The sequence below is a fragment of the Gorilla gorilla genome, chromosome 4 (assembly GCF_029281585.2).
Source record: "Gorilla gorilla gorilla isolate KB3781 chromosome 4, NHGRI_mGorGor1-v2.1_pri, whole genome shotgun sequence".
Classification (NCBI taxonomy): Eukaryota; Metazoa; Chordata; class Mammalia; order Primates; family Hominidae; genus Gorilla; species Gorilla gorilla.
In genome coordinates, this window is record NC_073228.2 from 16,999,023 (window position 1) to 17,024,296 (window position 25,274).

Below are 25,274 nucleotides of genomic sequence, written 5' to 3' on the forward strand. Positions count from 1 at the left end.
TTGCAGTGAGCCGAGGTTGCACCATTGCACTCCAGGCTGGGTGACAGAGCGAGACTCCGTCTCAAGAAAAAAAAAAAAAAAGATGATCTATGGAGGAGAATGCCCATCTGAGTGGTAGAAGACCCCCTGAGGCTAGGTGACGGTGGACTCAATTAAATCCAGTAATATTTCCATGTCACTTGGAGTTCCTGGTTGCAAACCACAGAAATGGCTCTGAGTGATGGGCAAGACCAAAGGGGTCAAAATTTCACCTGGAGTGGCTGGTTAGCAAGAGTTCTCAATTCTTTTCTTCTCCTTCTTCTCCTCCTCCTTCTTCATACCTTCACTTGCCTTTATTATTTTTTCTTCTTTTTGAAGGCTGAGCACGGTGGCTCCTGCTTGTAATCCCAATGCTTTGGGAGGCCCAGGCAGGAGGGTCACTTGAGCTCAGGAGTTTGAGACCGCCTGGGCCACATGGCAAAACCCCATCTGTATAAAAAATACAAAATTAGCCGGTCGTCATGGTGTGCACCTGTAGTGCCAGCTACTTGGGAGGCTGAGGTGGGAGGATTACTTGAGCCTTGGAGGTAGAGGGTGCAATGAGCTGTGATCATGCCACTGCACAGTCTGAATGACAGAGGGAGACCCTGTCTCAAAAAACTAAAAATAAATAAAGAAATAAACTGTTAGCATGTTGCCAGTTTTTGTCATTGTGCTAGCTATGTAGTGTTATCTTACTGTGGTTTCAATTTGCATTTCCCTAATGATTATGATTGAGAGTTTTTAATGTCACTCTGGCCTGGAATGCGGTTGAGTGATTTGTAGAATAGACTGGATTTTTTTTTAATGCCAAATAAAGGAACTATTCATTCATTATCTTGGAATGATTAGAAAAGCCATGAAACCTGCCAAGGATTTTGCCCAGGGCGGGGAAAACCCACCTCTGGAGAAAGGCTAGAGCTACCCTATCATTGCCCTGTGGAGTTTGTTTGTTCAGTGAAATGGCGACACCCTTCGCACTCCTCTTTCCCTCCACACCCGCTCCACCCTGCCACACTTTTGCTCCTAGATGGCGTGCCCCTCATTTTTCACCTGTAGAATTCCTCTTTAAGTGAATGTCACATCCTTTTGAAGCATCTAGGGGCCAGGCATGGTGGCTTACATTTGTAATCCCAGCACTTCGGGAGGCTGAGGTGGGAGGATCCCTTGAGGCCAGGAGTTGGGGATTAGCTTGGGCAATGTAGCAAGATCCTGTCTATACAAAAAATGAAAAAAAATTAGCTGGGCATGGTGGTGTGCACCTGTAGTCCTAACTACTCAGCAGGCTGAGGCAGGAGGATTGCTTGAACCCCAGCATTCGAGGCTGCAATGAGCTATGATTGCACCACTGCACTCCAGCATGGGCAACAGAGTGAAACCTCATCTGTAAAATGCATGCATGCATGCATGCATGAATGAATGAATAAATAAATAAATAATAGGGCTGGGCATGGTGGCTCACACCTGTAATCCCAGCACTTTGGGAGGCTGAGGCAGGCGGATCATTTGAGGTCAGGAGTTCAAGACCAGCCTGGACAACATGGTGAAACTCTATCTCTACTAAAAATACAAAAAAATTAGCTGGGGGTGGTGGCGGGCCCCTGTAGTCCCAGCTACTCGGGCGGCTGAGGCAAGAGAATTGCTTGAACCCAGGAGGTGGAGGTTGCAGTGAGTTGAGATTGTGCCACTGCACTCCAGCCTGGGTGGGCGACAGAGCGAAACTCCATCTCAAAAAATAAAAAAGCATCCAAGATTTCCAGAAGCTTCTAGACATAGCTTGCAAAATGATGTTGTGGAAAAAGCGCAGCCTCATTTGGATGAGCTCCTTACTACCTGTGTGGCTTTGGGCAAGTAATTGCTTTAAGCCTCATTTTCCCCAAGTGTAAAATGGGGATAAAATAATACCTCAGAGGTAGCTATTAGAGATATCGTCATTGTCGTCTTGTTTTGATTTTTTTTCCCCCCGAGATGGAGTCTTGCTCTGTCGCCCAGGCTGGAGTGCAGTGGCGTGATCTCGGCTCACTGCAACCTTTGCCTCCCAGGTTTAAGCAATTCTGCTACTTCAGCCTCCAGAGTAGCTGGGATTACAGGCGTGCGCCACTACGCCCAGCTAATTTTTGTATTTTTGGTAGAGACGGGGTTTCACCATGTTGGCCAGGCTGGTCTCGAACTCCTGACCTCGTGATCCGCCTGCCTCGGCCTCCCAAAGTGTTGGGATTACAGGCGTTAGCCACCGCACCCGGCCCTGTTTTGATGACTAATCTGCCTCTATTACAGGCTTATTTGGCTGTACCCTGGCCGCTTCTTTCCTTATCCCTCTCCCTAGCTGCTCGCCATAAAGAGCAGGCTGTACTACTTATGTCCGCTGTGTCCGTCCATGACACAGAGTTGGCAAATATCAGACCCTCAGCACATTTGTTGAAATGGACGAATCTCGAAGGATTCTCTGGGAATCTGGTGGCTAGAGAGGGGTCGGGACCGCGAGGGACTCTCGCGCTCATCAAGGCGAGGAGCTGCTTTCCTGGAGTATGGAAACTGAGTCAGCGCCTCCCTCCCTCATAACCGAGGTCCTGCGGGACTGTCTGAACACGTGGGTTTGACAGGTCAGAAAAAGGGAGAACCAAGAGAGTGGATGCTCAGAAAACATGAATGGGAAAGACAGACTGAGAAGGAGGAAAGTGGGATGGAGAGGGCCAGCTGAGACGTGGGCCAGAGGCGGGAGCGGGGATGAAGGGTGAGGACCGGGGCGGGGGACGAGCTGCGAGGAGGGTTTTGGGCCCTGGGGACTGCGTGGTAGCAGCGGAGGCGGGTACAATGCTCCGACGCAGAAGGAAGAGCGCCGAGGCTCCGGGTGGGACCTGAGAAGGCGCCCGGCGTGCGGCGGCGCTGGGTTGGAACCGCGGACTCCGCGGGTCTTCGGCGGCGGGCGCGGCAGGTGCAGGAGGCGGAGCCACGCGGGGGCGGGGCCTGTCGGGGCGGGGCCGACGAGGGCCGGGGGCGGGGCGCGCCGCTTGTCTCCTGCGAGAGCCGCGGGGGCCGCGGAACTGCAGCCGGAGCTGAAGCCGGAGCCGGGCTGGAGTCTGGGCGGGGGCCGGGCCGGAGCGGGCTCCAGAGACATGGGGTCGACCGACTCCAAGCTGAACTTCCGGAAGGCGGTGATCCAGCTCACCACCAAGACGCAGGTGCGCCACGGGGGCCCCGGCGTCCCCATCCACCTGCCGGGCTGGGGGCTGGGCAGGGCCGGGGGTACGCGAACTTGGCTCGCCGGGAGATGGGGGCACGGGCGGGCCCCGAGCGTAACGCCAAGGCCAGCGCCGGAACGGGACCCCGCGGCCTGTACCTGGAAGCTCCATCCCCTGGCCCTAGTCCCCCACCCTCAGCCTCCTCTCCTGGGAACACCCCTCGCCCCGAAGCCGCTGCTGCCACCTTAGGCTGACGTGTGCCTACTCCCCGAGCCGGCGACACAGCTGTCCGCCCCCTGTCCCGCCCCGCGGCGTCCCCAGCTTCGCATCTCCAGCCTCCCGCCGCCCCCACCCACCCATCCACCGTCCGCTCCCCTCCCTGCCCCTCATTGCCCGCGGGTCCCGGACGCACAGTCCCTGTTGACTCAATGCAAACAAAGCCTGGCTGGCGTCCGCCCGGGTCGGAGAAACAGCTGGTGTGCGCGGCAGAGGCCTCGCTGGGCCCTGGTCGATGCCCGTGGGCAGGGAAGGCCCAGGTCTTCCTGGGAACACGCAAAGAGTGGCGGGCAGCGAGGCAGCCTGGTGAGGGGCCCTGTCCCCAGGCCTACTGAGCACAGCCTCCCAGCTGGGGACCTCTCCAGGGGCCTTCCCCGAGGCCCTGCGAGGGAAAGGCTGTTAGCCTGTGTGCTCTGTTCTCTGGCTCAGGGATGGGGACCCGCAGGATGGCCCTCAGTCAGCTGGTGAGGGGCCTAAGGACCCTCCAGCCTAGTCCATGCTCATAACTCTCCTGTGAGTCCACAAGTGGCCCAATAGCCACCTCCTTATACCACCTGGCCCCAGCAAGACTGCTTCTCTGCCCACCCCTTCTCTCCTGGCTTTTTGAATCAGGCCACCGTGGCCACAGAGATGCTCGGCCCTGACTCCCCAGGTCCCCCATTTTCAGGGGACACAGAACCTGCTGCCATCTGGGATCTTCCTGTTTCCTGGCCCCCCACCTCCTGCTCTCCAGGACTCTCTCTTGCTGCTGGAGGTTAGAGTGGGATGGAGGAAGCCAGCTCCCACAGCCAGCTGGTCACAGCTCCAGGGGCCAGACCTTGCTTGCTCACCCCTTTCCCCACCCTGGAAGGGTCAAATGTGCGGCAAATGCCCAGGGCCTCTGGAGAGTCCAACCCCAGCTGAAAGGCTCTTGATAGAAACCAGACCTCACTTCTCTCCATTCCCCACGGCTCCTGGGTCGTTCTGGAGCTTGGCTTTTTTAGGATGGGGTTTTCGTTCTGTGGGTGGCAGGGACGGTGGCAAGTGGGCTAGCCCCTCAGTGTAGGGCTGCAGGGAGAGGAGTGGGGAGGCAGGGAGGAAGGGAGGCTCCCACGTTTACCTGCCTGGGGAAGAAACACCTTGTTGGAGGATTGCGCTGTGGGCTCGGCAGCTGGGGTCCTTTGCCAGGCCAGTGGGGCCAGCTCAGCAGACTACCAAAGGCTCTGGAGTGGCCTAGATTCCTACCTGCTCAGGCCTTTTCCCCAAAATACTGTGTCCCTCTGTCTTTCCCTGGCTACAGCCCTATGATGGGCCACTTGAGATGGTGCTGTTCTGTTTCCCAGCTGAGGACACTGAGTAGGCTTGGAATATAACCTGGATAGGCTGGAGATCAGACCAGCCTTCTGGAGAGCACTGGGTCCTGTAGGCGGACGGGGGCCTGGGCTGCCTGGGGGGAGAGGCCCTCAGCGGCTGAAGCCTTGGACTCTGTGTAAGTGACCTGACTTGGGTAGCTTGGGTGTGAGGATCAGAACCCAGATGATCATCACTGACCTTACCACTTGGAGTCCCCAAGGAGATTCAGGCCAGTTGTCAATAGGATGATATGTGGTTCCAGGCTCTTACAGGGTGTGGCTTGGGCAGTAGACAGGCAGAACTAGCCCCTTTTCCTGTGGCCTGGGCCTGTATCCCTGCTGCTCCACCTTCCTCGCCTTCCTGCCCTGCATCCTGTTTTCTTCCTGCCCCATGGTCCAGTCCTGGGTCAGGCCTGACCCTGGTCCTGAGAGCCAGCCGCTTTGGCTGTGTTTCCTGGTGCTTCCTCATAGTAGGTGGGGCTCTGGAGGGAGACAGTCCTAGACCTGGAACCCTCTCCCAGATCCCGCCTGTTTGGAATTCTCTGCTGCAGGCCAGATGAACCTGGCGGGTGCATATTTACATGTGTATACATGTATGTGCATGGGAATGCATGGTGACACAGTCCTCTAGAGCAGGCTTAGCAGGCTCGAGGACTAGGGGACCTTCCCCCTGCACACCCTGAGAGTCAAAAGATACAACTGCTCCCCCAGGTCTGAGTGGGGGTCTAGTCTGAGCAGGGGCCTGGAATCAGGGTTAAGAATATCTGATTTTGGGCCGGGCATGGTGGCTCATGCCTGTAATCCCAGCACTTTGGGAGGCCGAGGTGGGCGGATCACCTGAGGTCAGGAGTTCGAGACCAGCCTGACCAACATGGAGAAACCCCGTCTCTATTAAAAATACAAAAATTAGCCAGGCGTGGTGGCACATGCCTGTATTCCCAGCTACTCGGGAGGCTGAGGCAGGAGAATCGCTTGACCCCAGGATGCAGAGGTTGCGGTGAGCTGAGATCATGCTTCTAGCTTGGGCAACAAGAGCGAAACTCTGCCTCAAAAAAAAAAAAAAAAAAAAGAAAAAAGAAAAATCTGATTTTGGCCAGGCGTGGTGGCTCATGGCTGTAATCCCAGCACTTTGGGAGGTGGAGGCAGGAGGATCGCTTGAGCCCAGGAGTTTGAGACCAGCCTGGGCAACACAGCAAGACCCTATCTCTAAAAAATAAAAAAAATTAGCTGGGCTGGGTGGGGTGCGCCTGTTGTACCAGCAACTTGGAGGCTGAGATGGGAGGACTGCTTGAGCCCAGGAGTTCAAGGTTACGGTGAGCTATGATTGTGCCACTGCACTCCAGTCTGGGCAACGGACCAAGACCCTGACTCAAAAACAAACAAAAGAAAAAGAATAAGGGGAGAAGAATACCTGGATTTTTACCAGGGTAGCTCAGTTTCTGTGGCCCTAGCAGCAGGGGCCTGCCTACCTCCAGCAAAAACACTTCCTTCAAAGATCAGATATTGGCCAGGTGCGGTGGCTCACGCCTGTAATCCCAGCACTTTGGGAGGCTGAGGCGGGTGGATCACAAGGTCAGGAGATCGAGACCATCCCGGCTAACATGGTGAAACCCCATCTCTACTAAAATATACAAAAAAATTAGCCAGGCGTCGTGGCAGGCGCCTGTAATCCCAGAGGCTGAGGCAGGAGATTGGCGTGAACCCGGGAGGCACAGCTTGCAGTGAGCCGAGATTGCACCACTGCACTCCAGCCTGGGCCACAGAGCAAGACTCGGTCTCAAAAAAGAAAAAAAAAAAAAGATCAGATATTAGAAGCTTCCTTGGGCTGGGTGGAGGCCAACTGGGGTCATTGAGGCAGGTGCTGAGCCACGTTTCTCCCATTAGAAGCCTAAGGGGCCTCAGTGACCCTGACTAATGCCTGTAGCATCAGCTTGGCCTGGGCAGGTGGTCACCAAATCCGAATGTCCAAGCCACAGTGGGACCAGGAGAGGAGGCCCAAGCTGAGGAAACAGGGAGGCAAAGTCCTGTTCCTAAAGTTCAAGGCTGGGATCTGTCATGGCTGGGATCTCTCCTCTGCTTCCAGAATGGGCTAGTAAGTCTCTTTCTTCATTTTGGATTTAGTCCCCCGGTGACACTGCCTGATGAACTAGGTCAGAGGTCATGCCTGCTTGTGCTTAGTTTCTGCCCTTTGAAGGGGGTAGTAGCTACCTGGGAGGTGGGAAAAGTGTCAGGGATGGCGGCTTCCCAGAGGCACTCCCAGATGGCTCTGTGGGTTTCCTGGGATGTCCTTCCTTACCCCACCCTGGCTCCAGGCCACCCAGACTGGGGTGCCATGTCCCTGCGCTCCAGGGAGTGCCAGAGGGCTGTCCTGGCTGAGGGCCCAAGGGCCAGCAAACCCCAGCCCCAGGGCCCTCCTTTAGCCTTTGTTCCTCTCCCCCAGTGAAGAACTCGCTCTACCAGTTCTGGGACTGAGAGTCATGGCCACATGTTACCCTGCAGCTCCCTGGGGTGGGGTGGGGGTGTTTGCTCTGGGAGTGGGCTGGGGTATGCGTGGACCTTGGTGAGGCATGCGACCCCAACTCTGAGTTTGGAGAGTTCCATGGGTGCTCAGCCCTGCTCTGTGGCCAGGCTGAAGGGGTCCCCAGGACTGAGCGCAGCTTCAGTGGAACAAATATTGGCTGAATATCTGCCATATGCTTTACTGGCAAGGTCAGGGACTGATGGGGCTTCAAGGCATGTGCACCCAGACTGTGCAGGCAGGAAAAACGCAGGGTGGGGGGGGGGGGCCGGAGGTTCCCAGGTGGGAGCAAGCAAGCCTGGGGCTCTGGGAGGCTTCTTAGAAGAAGTAGCTTCAGAGACCAGAATTATTATTATTAAATATTTAGAGACAGGGTCTCAGTCATGCACGCTGGGGTACAGTGGCACAATCACAGCTCACTGCAGCCTTGAACTCCTGGGCTCAAGTGATCTTCCTGCCTGAGCCTCCTGAGTGGCTGGGACTACAGGTGCGTGCCACTACACGTGGCTAATTTTTTCTTTTTTTTTTTGTAGAGATAGTCTCACTATGTTACCCAGGCTGATCTCCAACTTCTGGGCTCAAGTGATCCTCCTGCTTCAGCATCCCAAAGCGCTGGGATTACAGGTGTGAACCACTCTGTCACCGAGGCTGGAGTGCCATGGTACGATCCTGGTTCACTGCAGCTTCAACCTCCCTGGGCTTAGGCAGTCCTCCCACCTCAGCCTCCCAAGTAGCTGAGATGACAGGTGTGTGCCACCATGCCCAGCTAATTTTTTTTTATTTTTTTTTGTAGAGATGGTATTTCGCCATGTTGTTCAGGCTGGTCTCAAACTCCTGGGCTCAAGCAATCCATCTGCCTCAGCCTCCCAAAGTGTTGGGATTACAGGTGTGAGCCACTGTGCCCAGCCATTATTATTATTATATTTTTTATTTTTTTGAGACGGAGTCTCACTCTGTCGCCCAGGCTGGAGTGCAGTGGTGCGATCTTGGCTCACTGCAACCTCCGCCTCCTGGCTTCAAGTGATTCTCCTGCCTCAGCCTCCCCCAGTAGCTGGGATTACAGGCATGCGCCACCATGCCCGGCTAATTTTTGTATTTTTAGTAAAGAGGGGTTTCACCATATTGGCCAGGCTGGTCTCAAACTCCTGACCTCGTGATCCGCCCACCTCAACCTCCCAAAGTGCTTGAATTACAGGCGTGAGCCACCTCGCCTGGCCTATTATTATTATTATTATTTTTGAAATGGAGTCTCGCTCTGTCACCCAGGCTGGAGTGCAGTGGCATGATCTTGGCTCACTGCAACCTTCACCTCCCGAGTTCAAGCAATTCTTCTGCCTCAGCCTCCTGAGTAGCTGGGACTACAGGCATGCACCACCACACCCAGCTAATTTTTGTATTTTTAGTAGAGACGGGGTTTCACCACATTGGCCAGGGTGGTCTCGAACTCCTGACCTTGTGATCCGTCTGCCTTGGCCTCCCTAACTGCTGGGATTATAGGTGTGAGCCACCTCACCTGGCCATTATTACTTTTTTGAGACAGAGTCTTGCTCTGTTGCCCAGGCTTGAGTGCAATGGTGCCATCACAGCTCACTGCAGCCTGGACCTTCTGGGCTTACGGGATCCTCCCACCTTAGCCTCCTTAGAGGTTGGGCAGGACCACCTGGTGAATTTGTTTTTATTTTTTGTAGAGATAGGGTCTCTACAAAAGCCATGTTGCCCAGGCTGGTCTTGAACTCCTGGGCTCAAGCAATTCTCCCACCTTGGCCTCCCAAAGTGCTGGGATTACAGACATGAGCCACCATGCCCGGCCCCAGAATTATTTTTAAATAAGATATATATTTTTTTCTGATGATAAGAGTAACATGTATGAAGTGCAGGCTTGTGGTGGTAGCAGGGACCTCAGGTTTTATTGGCCGTAGGATTTCAGAGAAGGAAAAAAGCTGTGTTGGAGAAAGCAGGAAGGTGTCTTGCAGGAAGTGACACTCAGAAGGAGCCGTAAAGGGATGGGCCCGAGGAGGTGCACGTGCCTTGGACACTCTGGTCCCTTTAACAGATGAACATTCAAAAGGAAAAAAACAGTAACATGTGCTCTTACAGAAAAACATAAAGAAAAATATAAAACCACCCAGAGAGAGAGTTGCTACTAACATTCTGGTTCATTTTCTTCTAGTCTTTTTTTTTTTTTTTTTTTTTTTTTTTTTTGAGACAGAGTCTTGCTCTGTCACCCAGGCTGGAATGCAGTGGTGCGATCTCGGCTCACTGTGACCTCTGCCTCCTGGGTTCAAGCAATTCTCTGCCTCAGCCTCCTGAGTAGCTGGGATTACAGGCACCCATCACCACGCCCAGCTAATTTTAGTGTTTTTAGTAGAGACGGGGTTTCACCATCTTGGCCAGGCTGGTCTTGAACTCCTGACCTTGTGATCCACCCGCCTCAGTCTCCCAAAGTGTTGGGATTACAGGCGTGAGCCACCTCACCCGGCCTCTTCTAGTCTTTTATTCATGTATAATTTAACATGAATTGTGAGCATCCTAGAGGAAGTTTTATATCTTGTGTACTTTTTTTTTTTTGAGATGGGGTTTTGCTCTTGTTGCCCAGGCTGGAGTGCAGTGGCATGATCTTGGCTCACTGCAACCTCTGCCTCCTGGGTTCAAGTGATTCTCCAGCCTCAGCTTCCCGAGTAGCTGGGATTACAGTTACAGGTGCCTGCCACCGCGCCTGGCTAATTTTTGTATTTTTAATAGAGACAGAGTTTCACCATGTTGGCCAGGCTGGTCTCGAACTCCTGATCAGGTGATCCACCCACCTCAGCCTCCCAAAGTGCTGGGATTACAGGCATGAGCCACTGTGCCTGGCTGGGCATGTGTGTTTTTAAGGCCTGTTGCCTCCATAGGAATGGATTTTGGAATGCATTGTTGTGGGGAAAAGGGGAAGAGGGGAAGAGAGAACAGCTTGGGTGAAGGTCAAGAGAAGAGATGGCAGGGTGGAGTCCTGGAGTAGTAAATGCAGGTGTGTGTGTGTATGACATACACGTGTGTACGCATGTGTGTCTGTGTGCACGTGTGTAAGGCATGTTTCTGTGAGATCTTGGCTGAGTGCTGGGCTGAGGTTTGGACCTGTCCCAGCAGGCAGTGGGGAGCCCCTGAAGGGCTCTGGGTGAGGAAGCAGTGCCTGTGGCAGCGGTGCCGTGGTGCATGCAGGATGCCACCTCGGTGCATGGGTTGGCAGCAGCATAGAGGCAGGGTTGAAAGAGGTGGATTTGAAGTTGGCAGCCCTGGCAAGGGCAGCCTGAGCTGCAGCGCTGGAGGTGGGCGCTGAGAGGGGCGTGTTGGGGTCAGAGAGCCGCAGAGGTGAATTCACCAGATGTGGCAGCTGTTTTGGGTGTGCTGTGAGAGGGCAGAGCCGGAGGCCTGCGGCGGGCATCCTGGGTGACTGGAAACGGAGTACAAGTCACCTTTGTCTTCTTCCCATGGAGAGAGGGCACGGTCTTGACCTGGATCCCTGGGCATTTGACCTAATGGTGTGGCCTGGGGCTGTGCCCAGGTGGGGAGGTTAGCCTGCTTTGCCAGGGGAGGATGGTGACTTAACCAGGGTCACACACCTCCTCAGGGGTGGCGTTGGGCTTTGGCTGACTCTGTGCCTAGCTGACCCCTGACCATGCATGCCTGGTGTCTCCAGCCTGACTGTGCTGTCCAGGGGTTGTGGTGGCTGAAGGATGTCCCCCACCCATGTGGGAAGGCTCTGGGACCCCAGCAGGTAGGGGGACTCTGGCTTCCCTCTCAGGGTCTCTCCTGGCCACAAGTTGGGCAAACTAGGCCCTCTGGCCAGGAGTTGTGTAACTCTGGACCCTTGGTCCCCCCACAGCCCGTGGAAGCCACCGATGATGCCTTTTGGGACCAGTTCTGGGCAGACACAGCCACCTCGGTGCAGGATGTGTTTGCACTGGTGCCGGCAGCAGAGATCCGGGCCGTGCGGGAAGAGTCACCCTCCAACTTGGCCACCCTGTGCTACAAGGTGAGGGCTGCCCAGTCCCTCCTGCTACTCTTCTACCCTCCCAGCCCACAGCAGGAGAAGGCAGGCGCATCCAGGGCCTCCCGCCCCACAGGGGCAGGCAGCCCTGTGGCCTCACTCAGCTCTTCCACTTCTCTCTGTGGTTCTCCTTGCTGGGCGGAGGGACCACGGCAGCCGTCATTTATGGGGGAGTCCTCCAGGCCACATCTGACTGAGCACCTTCCACAGATCAGTTCATTTAGCTCCCTCTGTGGGGTGGGTACTGCCAGGGTCGCCAGTTTACAGATAGGGAAACTAAGGCTGGGAGACTCACTTAGCAAGGCCTCAGCCATCCAGTGGCTAGCTGGGCCCTGGCTGTCCTGATGCTCCAAGCTGCTCTGGCCTGTGTCCCAGTCCCCCCAGGCTGGCCGACCCCAACTCCAGGTGGCTCCTCTGCCTGTGGCCCCACTGTCTCTCCTCTGTAGCCTGGGTGCCCACCCTGACCCTCCTCTGCAGCCTGGGTGCCCACCCTGACCCCAAGTGCCAGGGTCCTCTCCCCACCTTCCAGCCTGCCCTCTGCTCCTGCCTGCCCCCACAGGCCGTTGAGAAGCTGGTGCAGGGAGCTGAGAGTGGCTGCCACTCGGAGAAGGAGAAGCAGATCGTCCTGAACTGCAGCCGGCTGCTCACCCGCGTGCTGCCCTACATCTTTGAGGACCCCGACTGGAGGGGCTTCTTCTGGTCCACAGTGCCCGGGGCAGGGCGAGGAGGGGTCTGTGGGCCTGGCCAGGGCTGGGTGGGAGGCAGAGTTGGCATCACAGGGAGAGCGCCCTTTAGGGCCGGCCATGCTCCTCCAAGCCTCTTCTGGGATTTGAGAAGTACAGGGGTGGGGCCAGTGGGTGCTGCTGAGGGATGGTGTTCAATGCCACCTCCTTGGGCCCTCAGTTCCCCTCCCATGGGGGTTTCTGTGCCCACAGTCCGGAGGAAGTAGGGTATGGAGAGAAGCTGAGAGCCAGGGGTCACTGGGCAGAGGTGGAGGCAGAGGAGCTGGGCCCTCTGAGGGCCGGAGAGGGACCACACTGTCCTCTGTCCCCCACACCACCTGCCCTGGGTTTATGTCCAGGTGAGGTGCTGAGGGATGCAACACAGCGATTCCTAGCAGGGCTGAGACTCTTGATGTTGGGGTCACCGCCCGGCCCCCTCCAGTCAGTAGGGGAGGTTCCCTCGCTGTTCCCGGCCCGGCTCCCTGCTGTGCCCCACTTCTGCCTTGGGAGGTTTGGGGCAACCAGGAGTCCACTTCCTGTCCCTTCATTCCTCTGCCCATGGGTGCCCGCCTGGGCTCAGCCCCTGTCCTCCACCACCCCCCAAGCCCTGGGCCACCTCTTCCTGGCCAGCTATCACTGAGGCAGCCTGTGGGTGCTGTGTCCCCAGCAGGGAGAAGAGGATGATGAGCATGCCAGGCCCCTGGCCGAGTCCCTGCTCCTGGCCATTGCTGACCTGCTCTTCTGCCCGGACTTCACAGTTCAGAGCCACCGGAGGAGCACTGTGGTGAGTGTCCCCCAGCCCCCCACCCCCAGGCTGAGTAGGCTCTGGTCCTGGGTTGGGGCCAGGCCAGTTGAAGTTCCCTTGGGCGGATTGCATTGGGGGCCAGGGGGGCTCCAGGAGAGCTGAGCTGCCTGGCACGTGTAGGCCTGGGTGGCAGCTGGTACCTGAGGGAAGCCAGTTGGGGCTGGCCCTGCCCACTGCATTCGGATGGCTGGGCACAGACACCCATTGTCTTTGCCTGCCCAGGGGTGCGGGGCTCAGACACAGGAGGGCTGGCCCTCTTGCTTCCTGTGGTGGCATGGACTTCACCTTGAGTCTTCTCTGCCCACCCTCAAACCCGGGGCACCCAATCCCCTGCCCCTCCCTCCCTCTCTCCCTGTCCCAAACTGGACTGAGCAAGTGAAAGAACCAGTCTGAGATGGAAGAAAAATGAGCTTTCAAGAGGCCTAAGAATATTCACTCCTGCTCTTGTGCATGAGGGCCAGGCCATTTTGAGGACCTGTCTTCAGGAGAACTGGCAGTCTCTGCCCCACGGGACTGTGTGAGGCTCGAGGTGGCCAGGTTCTGACCCAGGCTGCTGTTCACCTCTCGACCCCCTAACCCGGCTTCTTCCTGGCCTGTCCCCAGGACTCGGCGGAGGACGTCCACTCCCTGGACAGCTGTGAATACATCTGGGAGGCTGGTGTGGGCTTCGCTCACTCCCCCCAGCCTAACTACATCCACGATATGAACCGGTGAGCTTCGCCCAGGCCCACAGTGCAGCTGGACCCCGGGCCGGGCCCCCACACAGCTCAGAAAGAGCCCATGGGGTCTTTCCAGAAGACCGTCCTCACCTGTGACCCGACCTTGACCTTACAGGGGTCAACGGGAGTGACTTCCTTCCACGGACCTGGGCTGGGGCGCTGGGTTGGGTGGGCAGCACCTCCAAGAGGGGACTGGGATCCTAAGGTGCCCTCCCCCTTCCTCCTACAAGGATGGAGCTGCTGAAACTGCTGCTGACATGCTTCTCCGAGGCCATGTACCTGCCCCCAGCTCCGGAAAGTGGCAGCATCAACCCATGGGTTCAGTTCTTTTGTTCCACGGAGAACAGGTGAGGGCCCTTGGCCTTTCTGGGCTCTCTTCCCTCTTATTCCAGGCAATCCAGAGCTGAGTCCATTCGCCAGCTCTGGGTCTCGTTTGAGGGGAGGTGCTGCCCCCTGGTGCTGATGAACTTTAACTTACCAGCCACACCTCACGCTAGCCCCGTCTCTCCTTGGAGTCCTCCACAGGACAGAATCTGGGGGCCCCTCAGTAATCCGTCCCTGGGTCCTCCATCAAGAGCCGCCTGTCCAGTAGAAATAGGATGCAAACCACGAGTGCAATTTTAAAATTAAAAAAGTTAAAAAGTAAAATTGGGCCAGGCGCGGTGGCTTACACCTGTAATCCCAGCACTTTGGGAGGCCAACGTGGGCAGATTACCTGAGGTCAGGAGTTTGAGACCAGCCTGGCCAACATGGTGAAACCCTATCTCTACTAAAAATACAAAAATTAGCCAGGCTTGGTGGCGGGTGCCTGTAATCCCAGCTACTCGGGAGGCTGAGGCACGAGAATCGCTTGAACCCGGGAGGCGGAGGTTGCAGTGAGCCGAGATCGCGCCACTGCGCTCCAGCCTGGGTGACAGAGTGAGACTCCGTTTCAAAAAAAAAATAAATAAATACAATTAATTAATAATATATTTCATATAACCCAATATACCCCAAACTTTAGCATTTAACATGGAATCAGTATACAACATTACTGAGCTGTTTGACATCCCCCTTTTCATACTAAGTTTTCAAAATCCAGTGTGTATTTTGCACTTATAGCAGGTCTTGGTTCCGATCAGCCACATTCCAAGGGCTCGACAGCTCCCTGTGGCTTGAGGCTGCTGTGTGGGACTCTGCAGCTTAGAGACCGGGTCAGGGAGTGTGTGACAAATACCCCGAAGGGCAGGGAGGCCCAGCCCACATGGGGCACTCATGGACTGTGGGGGACACGTGAGCACGGGGTGGGGGGAGGGTGTCACACGTGCCACGTGGCAGGGTTGAGTATTTGAGCAGGTAGCTCCCACTGGGAGCTGTGTTGGCTGCATAGGGTCTGTGCCCGGCAGGTGGTGGTCGACCTCCGCCTTCCAGACTCTGGTCCCTACATGACACGCCTTATTCTTCAGGTTTCCTAGCCTTCTGTTCAACCTTCCACCCTACTCCAGAAGAGAAGGGAGCCAGGCGACCCCCTCCACAAGCCACAGTCCGAGGCTGGCCAGAGTTTTCTTTCTCACCAGCCTTATCAGGCAAACTGCCACCCTTTGTCCCTCACTTAACCTCTCTGGGTCTCAGCTTCCTCATCTGTAAGCTGAGCAGCTTGAACCCTGACATCTTGAGTCTGAGTGGAGTCATTCTGTGGCTTGGGAGCTGGTTGGCTGAGCGTGGGCTCTGCTCCCTGAGGGGAAGCCCACCTTCTCCACGGGCCTCCATTCCCATCTCTGAGGACCCAAGGGAGGGTATCTGCCCCTTAAGACCCTAAGGGGTATGAATATGTCCTAATCATGGCTCTGGGCTTCCCACACCCACTCTTTCCAAGCCACTCCCTGGCGTGGTGCTAAAATGCTTGTTGAATGAGGCTGACCTTCCCACGTGGCCAGAGAGGTGTGGCCAGGGGGCTGGGCCCCAGTGCAGCCTCTGCAGCCTTGTCCCTCTCCTGCTGCAGACATGCCCTGCCCCTCTTCACCTCCCTCCTCAACACCGTCTGTGCCTATGACCCTGTGGGCTACGGGATCCCCTACAACCACCTGCTCTTCTCTGACTACCGGGAACCCCTGGTGGAGGAGGCTGCCCAGGTGCTCATTGTCACTTTGGACCACGACAGCGCCAGCAGTGCCAGCCCCACTGTGGACGGCACCACCACTGGCACCGCCATGGATGATGCCGATGTAAGGATGGGAGCATGGAAGGGACAGCTGCCGGGGCCATGGGTTGTGGGGAGGATGCCTGCTCACCAGGGGCTTCTCCTCTTGGCAGCCTCCAGGCCCTGAGAACCTGTTTGTGAATTACCTGTCCCGCATCCATCGTGAGGAGGCAAGTCCAGTCCCCACAGTGGCTTTGCAGGGTGCGGGGGGATGCAAGTGAGACAGGGATATGGGGGATCCTGACCCCTCCATGAAGGAACCATGCTCTCTGTGGGCTGGGGCCACCCTAGGTGAAATAGTGGCAGGACTGTGAGGGTTTCAAGATGCAGGAAGGGCTGATGGCCTCACCTGGGTAGAGGTAACTGGGAAGGCTTCTAGGAGGAGGTGACTGATGTCATTTCAGAGGTGGTGGGGACAAAAGCGGAATGACAGTGGACAAGGGCTTCAGACCAAGCAGTCCCAGTTCATGTGTCTTGTGATCTTGGTGGGAAGGTGCTTGAACTCCCAGAGTTCTAACTTCTGCAGCTAAAACACAGGACCCTAGCTGCCTTCTCACCCCAGCTAGTGGCAGGCCTCAGTAAATGACAGAACAGTGGAATGCTCCTCGAGTTGTGATGGAGTGATGGGGGAGTATTTTGGGGAGGGGTAGAAGGATGGAACCTGCCAACCATAAGTCCAAGGTGGGCAGGGACAAGGTTGAGGGTGTGCATGTGTGGGAGTTCACTGAGAGCAGCAGCCTTGCTCAAGGGGCGCACAGCCCAAGGACAGAGAGTCTGCAGTCTAGTGGAGGGGCCAGGGCTGTCCACAGCTATGAGGGACTCCGCTTCCTGAGGCATCGCCCCAGGACAGCTATGGGTGATAGCATCTGGGCCCTCTGGCTCTGGAGGTGGGATCTGGCTCTGGGGGATGGAGGGGGGCATTTGTTGGGGGCCTGGGCTGGGAAACTGGAGCTGCAGGGATTGGGCTGGACAGGCCCCCTGCTCTGCCCTCGCCCCCAGGACTTCCAGTTCATCCTCAAGGGTATAGCCCGGCTACTGTCCAACCCCCTGCTCCAGACCTACCTGCCTAACTCCACCAAGAAGATCCAGTTCCACCAGGAGCTGCTAGTTCTCTTCTGGAAGCTGTGCGACTTCAACAAGGTGGGCCAGCCTCGAGGGGCCCTGCAGGGAGATGGAGAGCAGCTGCCCCAATAGCCCGGGGGCAGGGACAGTGTCAGACTGAGGGGGGTGGGGCAGAGCTGCCCCTCCCTCGAACTCAGCCCACTTGGCCCCTCCCCGCACCCCTAGAAATTCCTCTTCTTCGTGCTGAAGAGCAGCGACGTCCTAGACATCCTTGTCCCCATCCTCTTCTTCCTCAACGATGCCCGGGCGGATCAGTGTAAGACCAGGGTGGGGGTGGGATGCTGGGGGCTTTCCTGGCGGCGAGGTGGAGGGCTGGCTATCTGCCCTGACTCCCAGGAGCTCAGGCCTGGCACTCTGACCTCCTAGGAGGGAGGCCTCCAAAATGGTCACTGCCTGGGCCCCTCCTTCCCCCTCCCACCTGAGTGACCCCTCCCACGCCACCTGCCGCAGCTCGGGTGGGCCTGATGCACATTGGCGTCTTCATCTTGCTGCTTCTGAGTGGGGAGCGGAACTTCGGGGTGCGGCTGAACAAGCCCTACTCAATCCGCGTGCCCATGGACATCCCAGTCTTCACAGGGACCCACGCCGACCTGCTCATTGTGGTGAGGGGGCTCGTGTGGCCGGGCCCAGGAGGTGCAGGGGCGGTGTTCTCTTGGCGGAGTCTGGAGGCAGCGGGGACCCCACGGTGCCCCTGTCCCTCCTGGCACAGGTGTTCCACAAGATCATCACCAGCGGGCACCAGCGGCTGCAGCCCCTCTTCGACTGCCTGCTCACCATCGTGGTCAACGGTAGGGGCCCGGAGCTTGCACTCCCCACGCTCACCACCAGGTGGTGTCAGGCCACAGGCCAACCTGCCACTTGCTCCAGGTTTCAAGCCCCTCCAGCCCACAGAAAGAACGCAAGCTTGTGTACCCTTCATAGTAGCCACATTAAAAAAAAAGGGTGACAACAATTTAATAATATGTTTTATCTATCATCATCTCAACATGTAGCCGATATGAAAATTACTAATGAGATATCTAATATTCCCTTCTCACACTCAGTCTTGTCGCCCAGGCTGGAGTGCAGTGGCACCATCTCAGCCCACTGCAACCTCTGCCCCTTGGGTTCAAGCAATTCTCATGCCTCAGCCTCCTGAGTAGGTGGGATTACAGGCGTGTGCCACCACACCTGGCTAATTTTTGTATCTTTAGTAGAGACGGGGTTTTGCCATGTTGTCCAGGCTGGTCTTGAACTCCTGACCTCAGAGGATATGCCCACCTCAGCCTCCCAAAGTGCTGGGATTACAGGCATGAGCCACTGCATCTGGCCTTTTTTTTTTAAAAAAAAAAATTTAACAATTTTTTTGACATCTGAAGGAGGTTAGCCCAGTTTATGGGAGCCACTGGTAGTCCGATAACATTTTTACTTTATTTTTTATTTATTTATTTTATTTTATTTTATTTTATTTTTTATTTTTAAGACAGAGTCTCACTCTCTGTTGCTCAGGCTGGAGTGCAGTGGCACAATCTCCATTCACTGCAACCTCCCAGGTTCAAGTGATTCTCATGCCTCAGCCTCCCAAGTAGCTGGGATCACAGCATGTGCCACCACAACTGGCTAATTTTTTTTTTTTTTTTGTATTTTTAGTAGAGACAGAGTTTTGCCATGTTGGCCAGGCTGGTCTTGAAGTCCTGGCCTCAAGCAATCTGCCTGCCTTGGCCTCCCAAAGCGCTGGGGTTACAGGTGTGAACCACCACACCCGGCCATATTTCATTTTATTTCTAATTATAGTGACGGGATCTCACTATGTTTCCCAGGCTTGTCCTGAACTCCTGAGCTCAAACGATCCTCCTGCCTCAGCCTCCCAAAGTGCTGGGATTATATAGGCGTGAGCCACTGTGTCTGGCCTCTTGTGTGTTTCATACGTGCAGCACACGTGTTAGGACTAGCTGTGTTTCAAGCACGAAATGGCCACACGTGGCTGATGTCCACTGTGTTGGGCAGTGCAGGTTTGGACATTTGGAGTCACATAGTATGGGGATGTGGAGGCCCCACCCTTTCTGCCTTTGTCCTCCCTGTCCAGCCCCTACTCCCCCGCCCCAGCAAGGACTATGCACAGCTGCTGGGGAGAGGAAGCAGAAGGAGCCAGGCTCCCTGGGGTTCAGGACCTAGCAAGGCAGGTGGCCATGGGCTGGGGCAAAATGCCTTCAGTGTGAACATCTTTTGGAGAGGATGGTCATGGCTAGGGGTGGCTGGTCTGTCTGTGGTCTGGTTTAGACTGCAGGGTGGGTAGTGTGGGGTGGTAGAGGCCTCTAGCTGGGCTGTGAGCTTTGGGGTCAGGACTGTCCCTTCCCCTCCTGGTTCACTCTCTGGTTCCATCTCACAAATCTTAACTGAGCTGGTTCCGAGAACACACTTGTGACCAAGACAGCCCTGGTCCCTGCCCTGTGGAGCCCTCAGCCTAGTGAGGGAAAATGACACAAGACAAGGAAGTGTTCAGATCAGCATGGAACTTCAGTCTGGGTGTGCCCCCAGGGTTGGGTCCCGAAATACATCTCTAGTGACATGGCAGCTTGACGTTCTAGAAAGATTTAAAGTCTTGAGTTTGTATCCCTGCCCGATCATTTCATTACTGGGGAACTTGGGCCAAGTTTACAACCTTCTCTGAGCCTCAGTTTCCATGCCTGTAAAATGGGGATGATCTTGTCTGTGTCCTGCCTCCCTCGTGGTATGGGGGGGACTGGCATGGGTGGGATGTGTATGGCTTTATAAGCAGGACAGCTGTCTTCATGGTCCAGGGGTGAGGGTGGGGCCTAACTGCCTCCCGGGACTCGGCACACAGTATGGCCAGTGTGGACTCAGCCTCTTAGGGCCTTGGTCGTCCTGGCTCTGCAGGGGGCGGGGAGGGATTGAGAGCAGGAGCCTGTTGTTCCACCCCGGCCTAGGATGTGCAGGGATGGCTTGGGTGGGGGGCCCAGGAGTGAGCTGACCCCTCCCTTACAGTGTCCCCCTACCTCAAGAGCCTGTCCATGGTGACCGCCAACAAGTTGCTGCACCTGCTGGAGGCCTTCTCCACCACCTGGTTCCTCTTCTCTGCTGCTCAGAACCACCACCTGGTCTTCTTCCTCCTGGAGGTCTTCAACAACATCATCCAGTACCAGTTTGATGGTGAGGCACCAGCCTGAGGCCCTGGTGATCAGGGTGGCCAGCGGGCCTACTTCCTACGTAAGGAGGGCACAGCCCAGAAGGTGGCCTCTGGGAGGTGCTGGCCTGCTTGCCTTCTGCCCCCAGTTCATTCATTCAGTGTACATTTATTGAGCATCTACAGCGTACCTGGGTGCAGGGGATGCAGTGGGGAACAAAGCTTTGCTTCTTGCCCTGTGGAGCTCATAGCTGGGGATGGAGGCAGGGAAGGAGGCTTCAAACAGATGATGGACATCTGAATTTTTTTTTTTTTTCCGATGGCGTCTCACTCTGTCGCCCAGGCTGGAGTGCAGTGGCGCGATCTTGGCTCGCTGCAACCTCCGTCTCCCAGGTTCATGCAATTCTCCTGCCTCAGCCTCCCAAGTAGCTGGGATTACAAGCGCCCCCCACCATACCTAGCTAATTTTTTGTATTTTTAATAGAGACAAGCAATCTGCCTGCCTCGGCCTCCCAAAGTGCTGGGATAACAGGCATGTGCCGCCACATCTGTCCTGAAATGTGATAAAAGGGGAAGTACAGAGTAGTAAGACCCTGATGGGTATCTTAGCAGCCCGTCTGCCCAGTGTCACAGACATCCGGCTGCCTGCTGTCACTTCAAGCCTTGCCACTCGTTAGCCCTGTGACCAGGGCATGTCACTTGACCTCTCTGAGCCTCAGTTCCCTCATCTGTAAGGTGCTCATGACGATGGTTCTAAGGGTCCACAAGGTGTTGGGAAGATGGGGCAAAATAACCCCCAGAAGGCACTTAGCACAGTGCCTGGCAACTTAAAAATGATCAGTTTCTATTATTGCTATTTCCAAAGTCAGACAAATTTGCAGTGATCTCTGAGGGAGAAATAGGGGTAAGGTGGGGCAAGAGACAGCACATGCAAAGGCCCTGGGGTGGGAATGTGGAACTGAAAGTGAAGAGTATGGCATAAGGCAGGACCAGAGATGGGGACTGGGGCCTGAGAGCCAGGAGAAGTCAGCGTTGGGGGATGGACGGATCCTCTGTGACTTCTCCTGGTCACCTTGCTCAAGGGGAGGGGGGAAGAGAGTCAGAATATTTAACAGCTGGCCTGACGTGGATGCTGCCATGCTGGGGCCTGCCCTTTTTGCCAGGTGTTAGCTGTTTAGTGCTGGGTTGTGGCGGGAACTCAAAGGCACTGGGGCGGGGGTGTTGTGAGGTGCTCAGGCCTGACATTCTGGGATAGCCATAGTGGGCACACACAGCCAGTGCCAGCCCTGCCCCAGCACCCTCTCTTGGGCTCCCTGTACCATCTCCAACCCCTTGGGCAGACACCCTCCTGTCCTCCAAACTCCCCCTTCCAGGAAGCCCACCCAGATTGGACGGGGGGAGCTGGAAGGGGCCTCCCTGAGGCGAGGCATGCTCCCTGCCCACAGGCAACTCCAACCTGGTCTACGCCATCATCCGCAAGCGCAGCATCTTCCACCAGCTGGCCAACCTGCCCACGGACCCGCCCACCATTCACAAGGCCCTACAGCGGCGCCGGCGGACACCCGAGCCCTTGTCTCGCACCGGCTCCCAGGAGGGCACCTCCATGGAGGGCTCCCGCCCCGCTGCCCCTGCAGAGCCAGGCACCCTCAAGACCAGTCTGGTGGCTACTCCAGGTCTGGTGCTAGTGGATGGGACAGGAATGTGGATACTGGTGTGGCTGGGGGAGGGACATGGTCTCGGGGTGTCACCCCCATCTCTGGCAAAGAGCATGGCTTATGTATGGAAGCCGAGGGGATGGGGCTGGGCAACGGGGATGGGGGGAGGGTACTGGATGGGCTTAGCATATGTAGCTTGGTGTTGGGGACAGAGCCTCAGGGCGAGTGTAGACTCTGGAGGGATGGGCACAGGGATGGGGGAAGGTACTGGATGGGCTTAGCATGTGTAGCTTGGTGTTGGGGACAGAGCCTCAGGGCGAGTGTAGACTCTGGAGGGATGGGCACAGGAGAGGGTGTTACAGTGATCAGACACTGCCTCTAGAGCCGGTGGAGGTTCCAGAGGGAAGCAGGAGTAAAACAAATAAAAAATAAAGTGGGTGGAGGAAGGGCTAGAAGCGTCACTGTGGCAGGGGGTCCTCACTCCCACCTGTGCCCTGCCCAGGCATTGACAAGCTGACCGAGAAGTCCCAGGTGTCAGAGGATGGCACCTTGCGGTCCCTGGAACCTGAGCCCCAGCAGAGCTTGGAGGATGGCAGCCCAGCCAAGGGGGTGGGTGACGGGGACTCCTGGAGCCGGGCGTGGCTGGCCCTTCCCTTCCTCCCTGGTCTCTGCAGTGGGGGCTGGGCCGGGGCACTCTGGGGTCACCTGCAGCAGAGGGGCAGTTACCCAGTGCCCAGGGCATTAGGGTCAGCGCTGCTGACTCCCTTGGCGGGGGGGGGGGGGGGGCTTTCACAGACCCCTCCCTTGTTTACTGGTCCCGGGGGGCCTTTCACAGACCCCTCCCTTGTTTACTGGTCCCGGCGAAGCCCTTGGCCTTCAGACTTCTCATCCCTCCGCCTTATCTGAGCTGGCCTTTACCCGGCCTGCCCTGTCAGCTGCTGGCCTTAAACCTGTCACTAGGTTGGGCTGGGCCTAGGGCCTGGGGCAAAGGCTGCTGGGCTGGGCCTTCCCCTTTGTGGGATTTCCAGCTGCCAGTGGAGAGGGCTCATTGCCCCCCACTCCACCCCTCACCCACCACCACCATCCCTCACCCCTGTTCCTTTCTGGGGGCCAGGAGCCCAGCCAGGTGTGGAGGGAGCAGCGGCGACCGTCCACCTCATCAGCCAGTGGGCAGTGGAGCCCAACGCCAGAGTGGGTGAGGGACCCTGTGCCAGGCGAGCGGGGGCTGGGGTTTGGGCAGATGGTACTGAGGCGGGAGCTGGGTTGGGGCTCCTTGGCCCAGGGAAGCTCAGTGAAGATGGCAATGTGTCCGAATCAGAGGACCCTAGCATAGAAGCCTGACTCTGGGTCGGTCCTTCCGGCTGGTGACATCCCACGTGTTCAGCCTCTCTGGCTCGGTTGCTTCCTCTGTCTACACTGTTGCCAGAGTCCCCAGCAGGATTACGCTCCAGGTGCCCACAGTGCTCTCTTCCTTAATAAATCACTCTTTCCGACTTCCTCCCCTGAATCTCATCCCCACACCCTGTGTCTCCTGAGATCACGCCAGTTGCGCTGGGACAGGGATAATTACTGTCCCTGCCTGACCACGCTGTTGTGAGGGCTAAAGGCCACAGTCTCCCGAGAGGCACGTGGCACAGCTCTGGCTTAACGCGGGGCCATGGCGCTTGCCATCAATAAGGATTAACTGTTCCCGGGTCCTGCTTGGTGCCAGGCTCATGCTGCAAGGAGCAGGGGTACTTTCTGCCTTGGGGAGCCTGTGGTTCTGGGTCAGGGTCAGGCTTGCCCCGCAGCCTCCGGGGGCTGCTTTCTCAGCCCCAGGAACCCCGTCCCTCGCCAGGTCCTCTCCTGGAAGTCGAAGCTGCCGCTGCAGACCATCATGAGGCTGCTGCAGGTGCTGGTTCCGCAGGTGGAGAAGATCTGCATCGACAAGTGAGTCGGGCGCCGGCAGGGCCGGGGGTTGTGGGCGGGGCCGGGGGTTGTGGGCGGGGCCGGGGTGTGGGCAGGTGGGCTCTGGGCGGGGCTAGCTTAGGCTTAGGTAGGCGTGTGATGGGAAACATGGGTCTTGGGTGGCCAGGGTGAGCCCGGTGCTCCCCTGGACCACGTGAGTGTGCTGGAGATACCCGTCTCCCCACAGGGGCCTGACGGATGAGTCTGAGATCCTGCGGTTCCTGCAGCATGGCACCCTGGTGGGGCTGCTGCCCGTGCCCCACCCCATCCTCATCCGCAAGTACCAGGCCAACTCGGGCACTGCCATGTGGTTCCGCACCTACATGTGGGGCGTCATCTATCTGAGGTGGGCCCCGGGGGGTGGGGTGGTGTCCGCCTGAGAGCCTGCCCAGCAGGGCTCAACAGGGACCTCAGCTCTGGGCCCCACAACCCATGGTGGACTTCATGTCAAGACAGTCAACTAAGGTGGCCTTGCCTGGTTGACGGTGGCACCGGCTGCCCAGGGTGGGACATCGGGATGGAAAGGGTTGGCTTGGCCATTCCTGCTGCCCAGTTCCTCCTGGTGCCTTGTCTGCAAGGTGCCCCAGCACCTGGGTAACCCCCCATTTCCTCCACAGGAATATGGACCCCCCTGTCTGGTACGACACCGACGTGAAGCTGTTTGAGATACAGCGGGTGTGAGGATGAAGCCGGCGAGGGGCTCAGTCTAGGGGAAGGCAGGGCCCTGGTCCCTGAGGCTTCCCCCATCCACCATTCTGAGCTTTAAATTACCACGATCAGGGCCTGGAACAGGCAGAGTGGCCCTGAGTGTCAAGCCCTAGAGACCCCTGTGGCCAGGACAATGTGGACCGGCTCAGATCCCCCTCAACCCCTCGGCTGGACTCACAGGAGCCCCATCTCCGGGGCTGTGCCCCCACCAGAGACCACTGCCCCCAACACTCGGACTCCCCCTTTAAGACCTGGCTCAGTGCTGGCCCCTCAGTGCCCACCCACTCCTGTGCTACCCAGCCCCAGAGGCAGAAGCCACTGGGTCACTGTGCCCTAAGGGGTTTGACCAGGGAAACACGGGCTGTCCCTTGAGGTGCCTGGGCAGGGTAAGGGGGTGCTTCCAGCCTCCTAACCCAAAGCCAGCTGTTCCAGGCTCCAGGGGAAAAAGGTGTGGCCAGGCTGCTCCTCGAGGAGGCTGGGAGCTGGCCGACTGCAAAAGCCAGACTGGGGCACCTCTCGTATCCTTGGGGCATGGTGTGGGGTGGTGAGGGTCTCCTGCTGTCTTCTCCTGGGTCCGTGGAAATAGCCTGGCTCCCTCTTACCCAGTAATGAGGGGCAGGGAAGGGAACTGGGAGGCAGCCGTTTAGTCCTCCCTGCCCTGCCCACTGCCTGGATGGGGCGATGCCACCCCTCATCCTTCACCCAGCTCTGGCCTCTGGGTCCCACCCTCCAGCCCCCCGTGTCAGAACAATCTTTGCTCTGTACAATCGGCCTCTTTACAATAAAACCTCCTGCTCCACATTCTGACTCTGTGGTTGAGGCGAGGGGCCAGGTGTGGCTCTTGTCTTCAGGGGAGCTGGGGACTCTGCACCCCAGAGGGCCCCCAGTGCATGACTGGGAACCAGCATTTGTTATTTTCTTGGGTGGGAAAGCAGGATCAG

General features: G+C 57.0%; 1 protein-coding gene and 1 long non-coding RNA gene across 5 annotated transcripts; one reads left to right on the top strand and one right to left on the bottom strand.

Moving 5' to 3' along the window:
- Window positions 1-77: 77 nt before the first annotated feature.
- On the bottom strand, window positions 78-5,140 carry LOC109027050 (uncharacterized). The gene is made up of 3 exons (XR_002006171.2): window positions 5,007-5,140; window positions 1,072-1,234; window positions 78-639 (listed from the first exon to the last, which is right to left on the bottom strand). It is a non-coding gene; the product is annotated as an uncharacterized lncRNA (long non-coding RNA).
- Window positions 2,847-25,134, top strand: HID1 (HID1 domain containing). Of its 4 annotated transcripts, none has more exons than XM_019028260.4 (19): window positions 2,847-3,200; window positions 11,188-11,337; window positions 11,912-12,082; window positions 12,745-12,858; window positions 13,483-13,589; window positions 13,829-13,945; window positions 15,580-15,802; window positions 15,891-15,947; window positions 16,777-16,917; window positions 17,065-17,155; window positions 17,350-17,501; window positions 17,609-17,687; window positions 19,885-20,049; window positions 21,469-21,696; window positions 22,181-22,287; window positions 22,793-22,873; window positions 23,516-23,607; window positions 23,813-23,971; window positions 24,243-25,134. In XM_019028260.4, exons 1-19 carry the CDS (start codon window positions 3,135-3,137, stop codon window positions 24,304-24,306), a joined length of 2,364 nt encoding a protein of 787 aa, XP_018883805.4. In that variant the 5' UTR covers window positions 2,847-3,134; the 3' UTR covers window positions 24,307-25,134. The 4 variants fall into 4 exon arrangements, with proteins under 4 accessions (XP_018883805.4, XP_004040999.4, XP_055244975.2 ...); XM_004040951.5 differs by having other exon boundaries at window positions 2,848-3,200; window positions 12,742-12,858; XM_055389000.2 differs by lacking the exon at window positions 2,847-3,200 and adding an exon at window positions 7,858-7,986 and having other exon boundaries at window positions 12,742-12,858.
- Window positions 25,135-25,274: the final 140 nt, after the last annotated feature.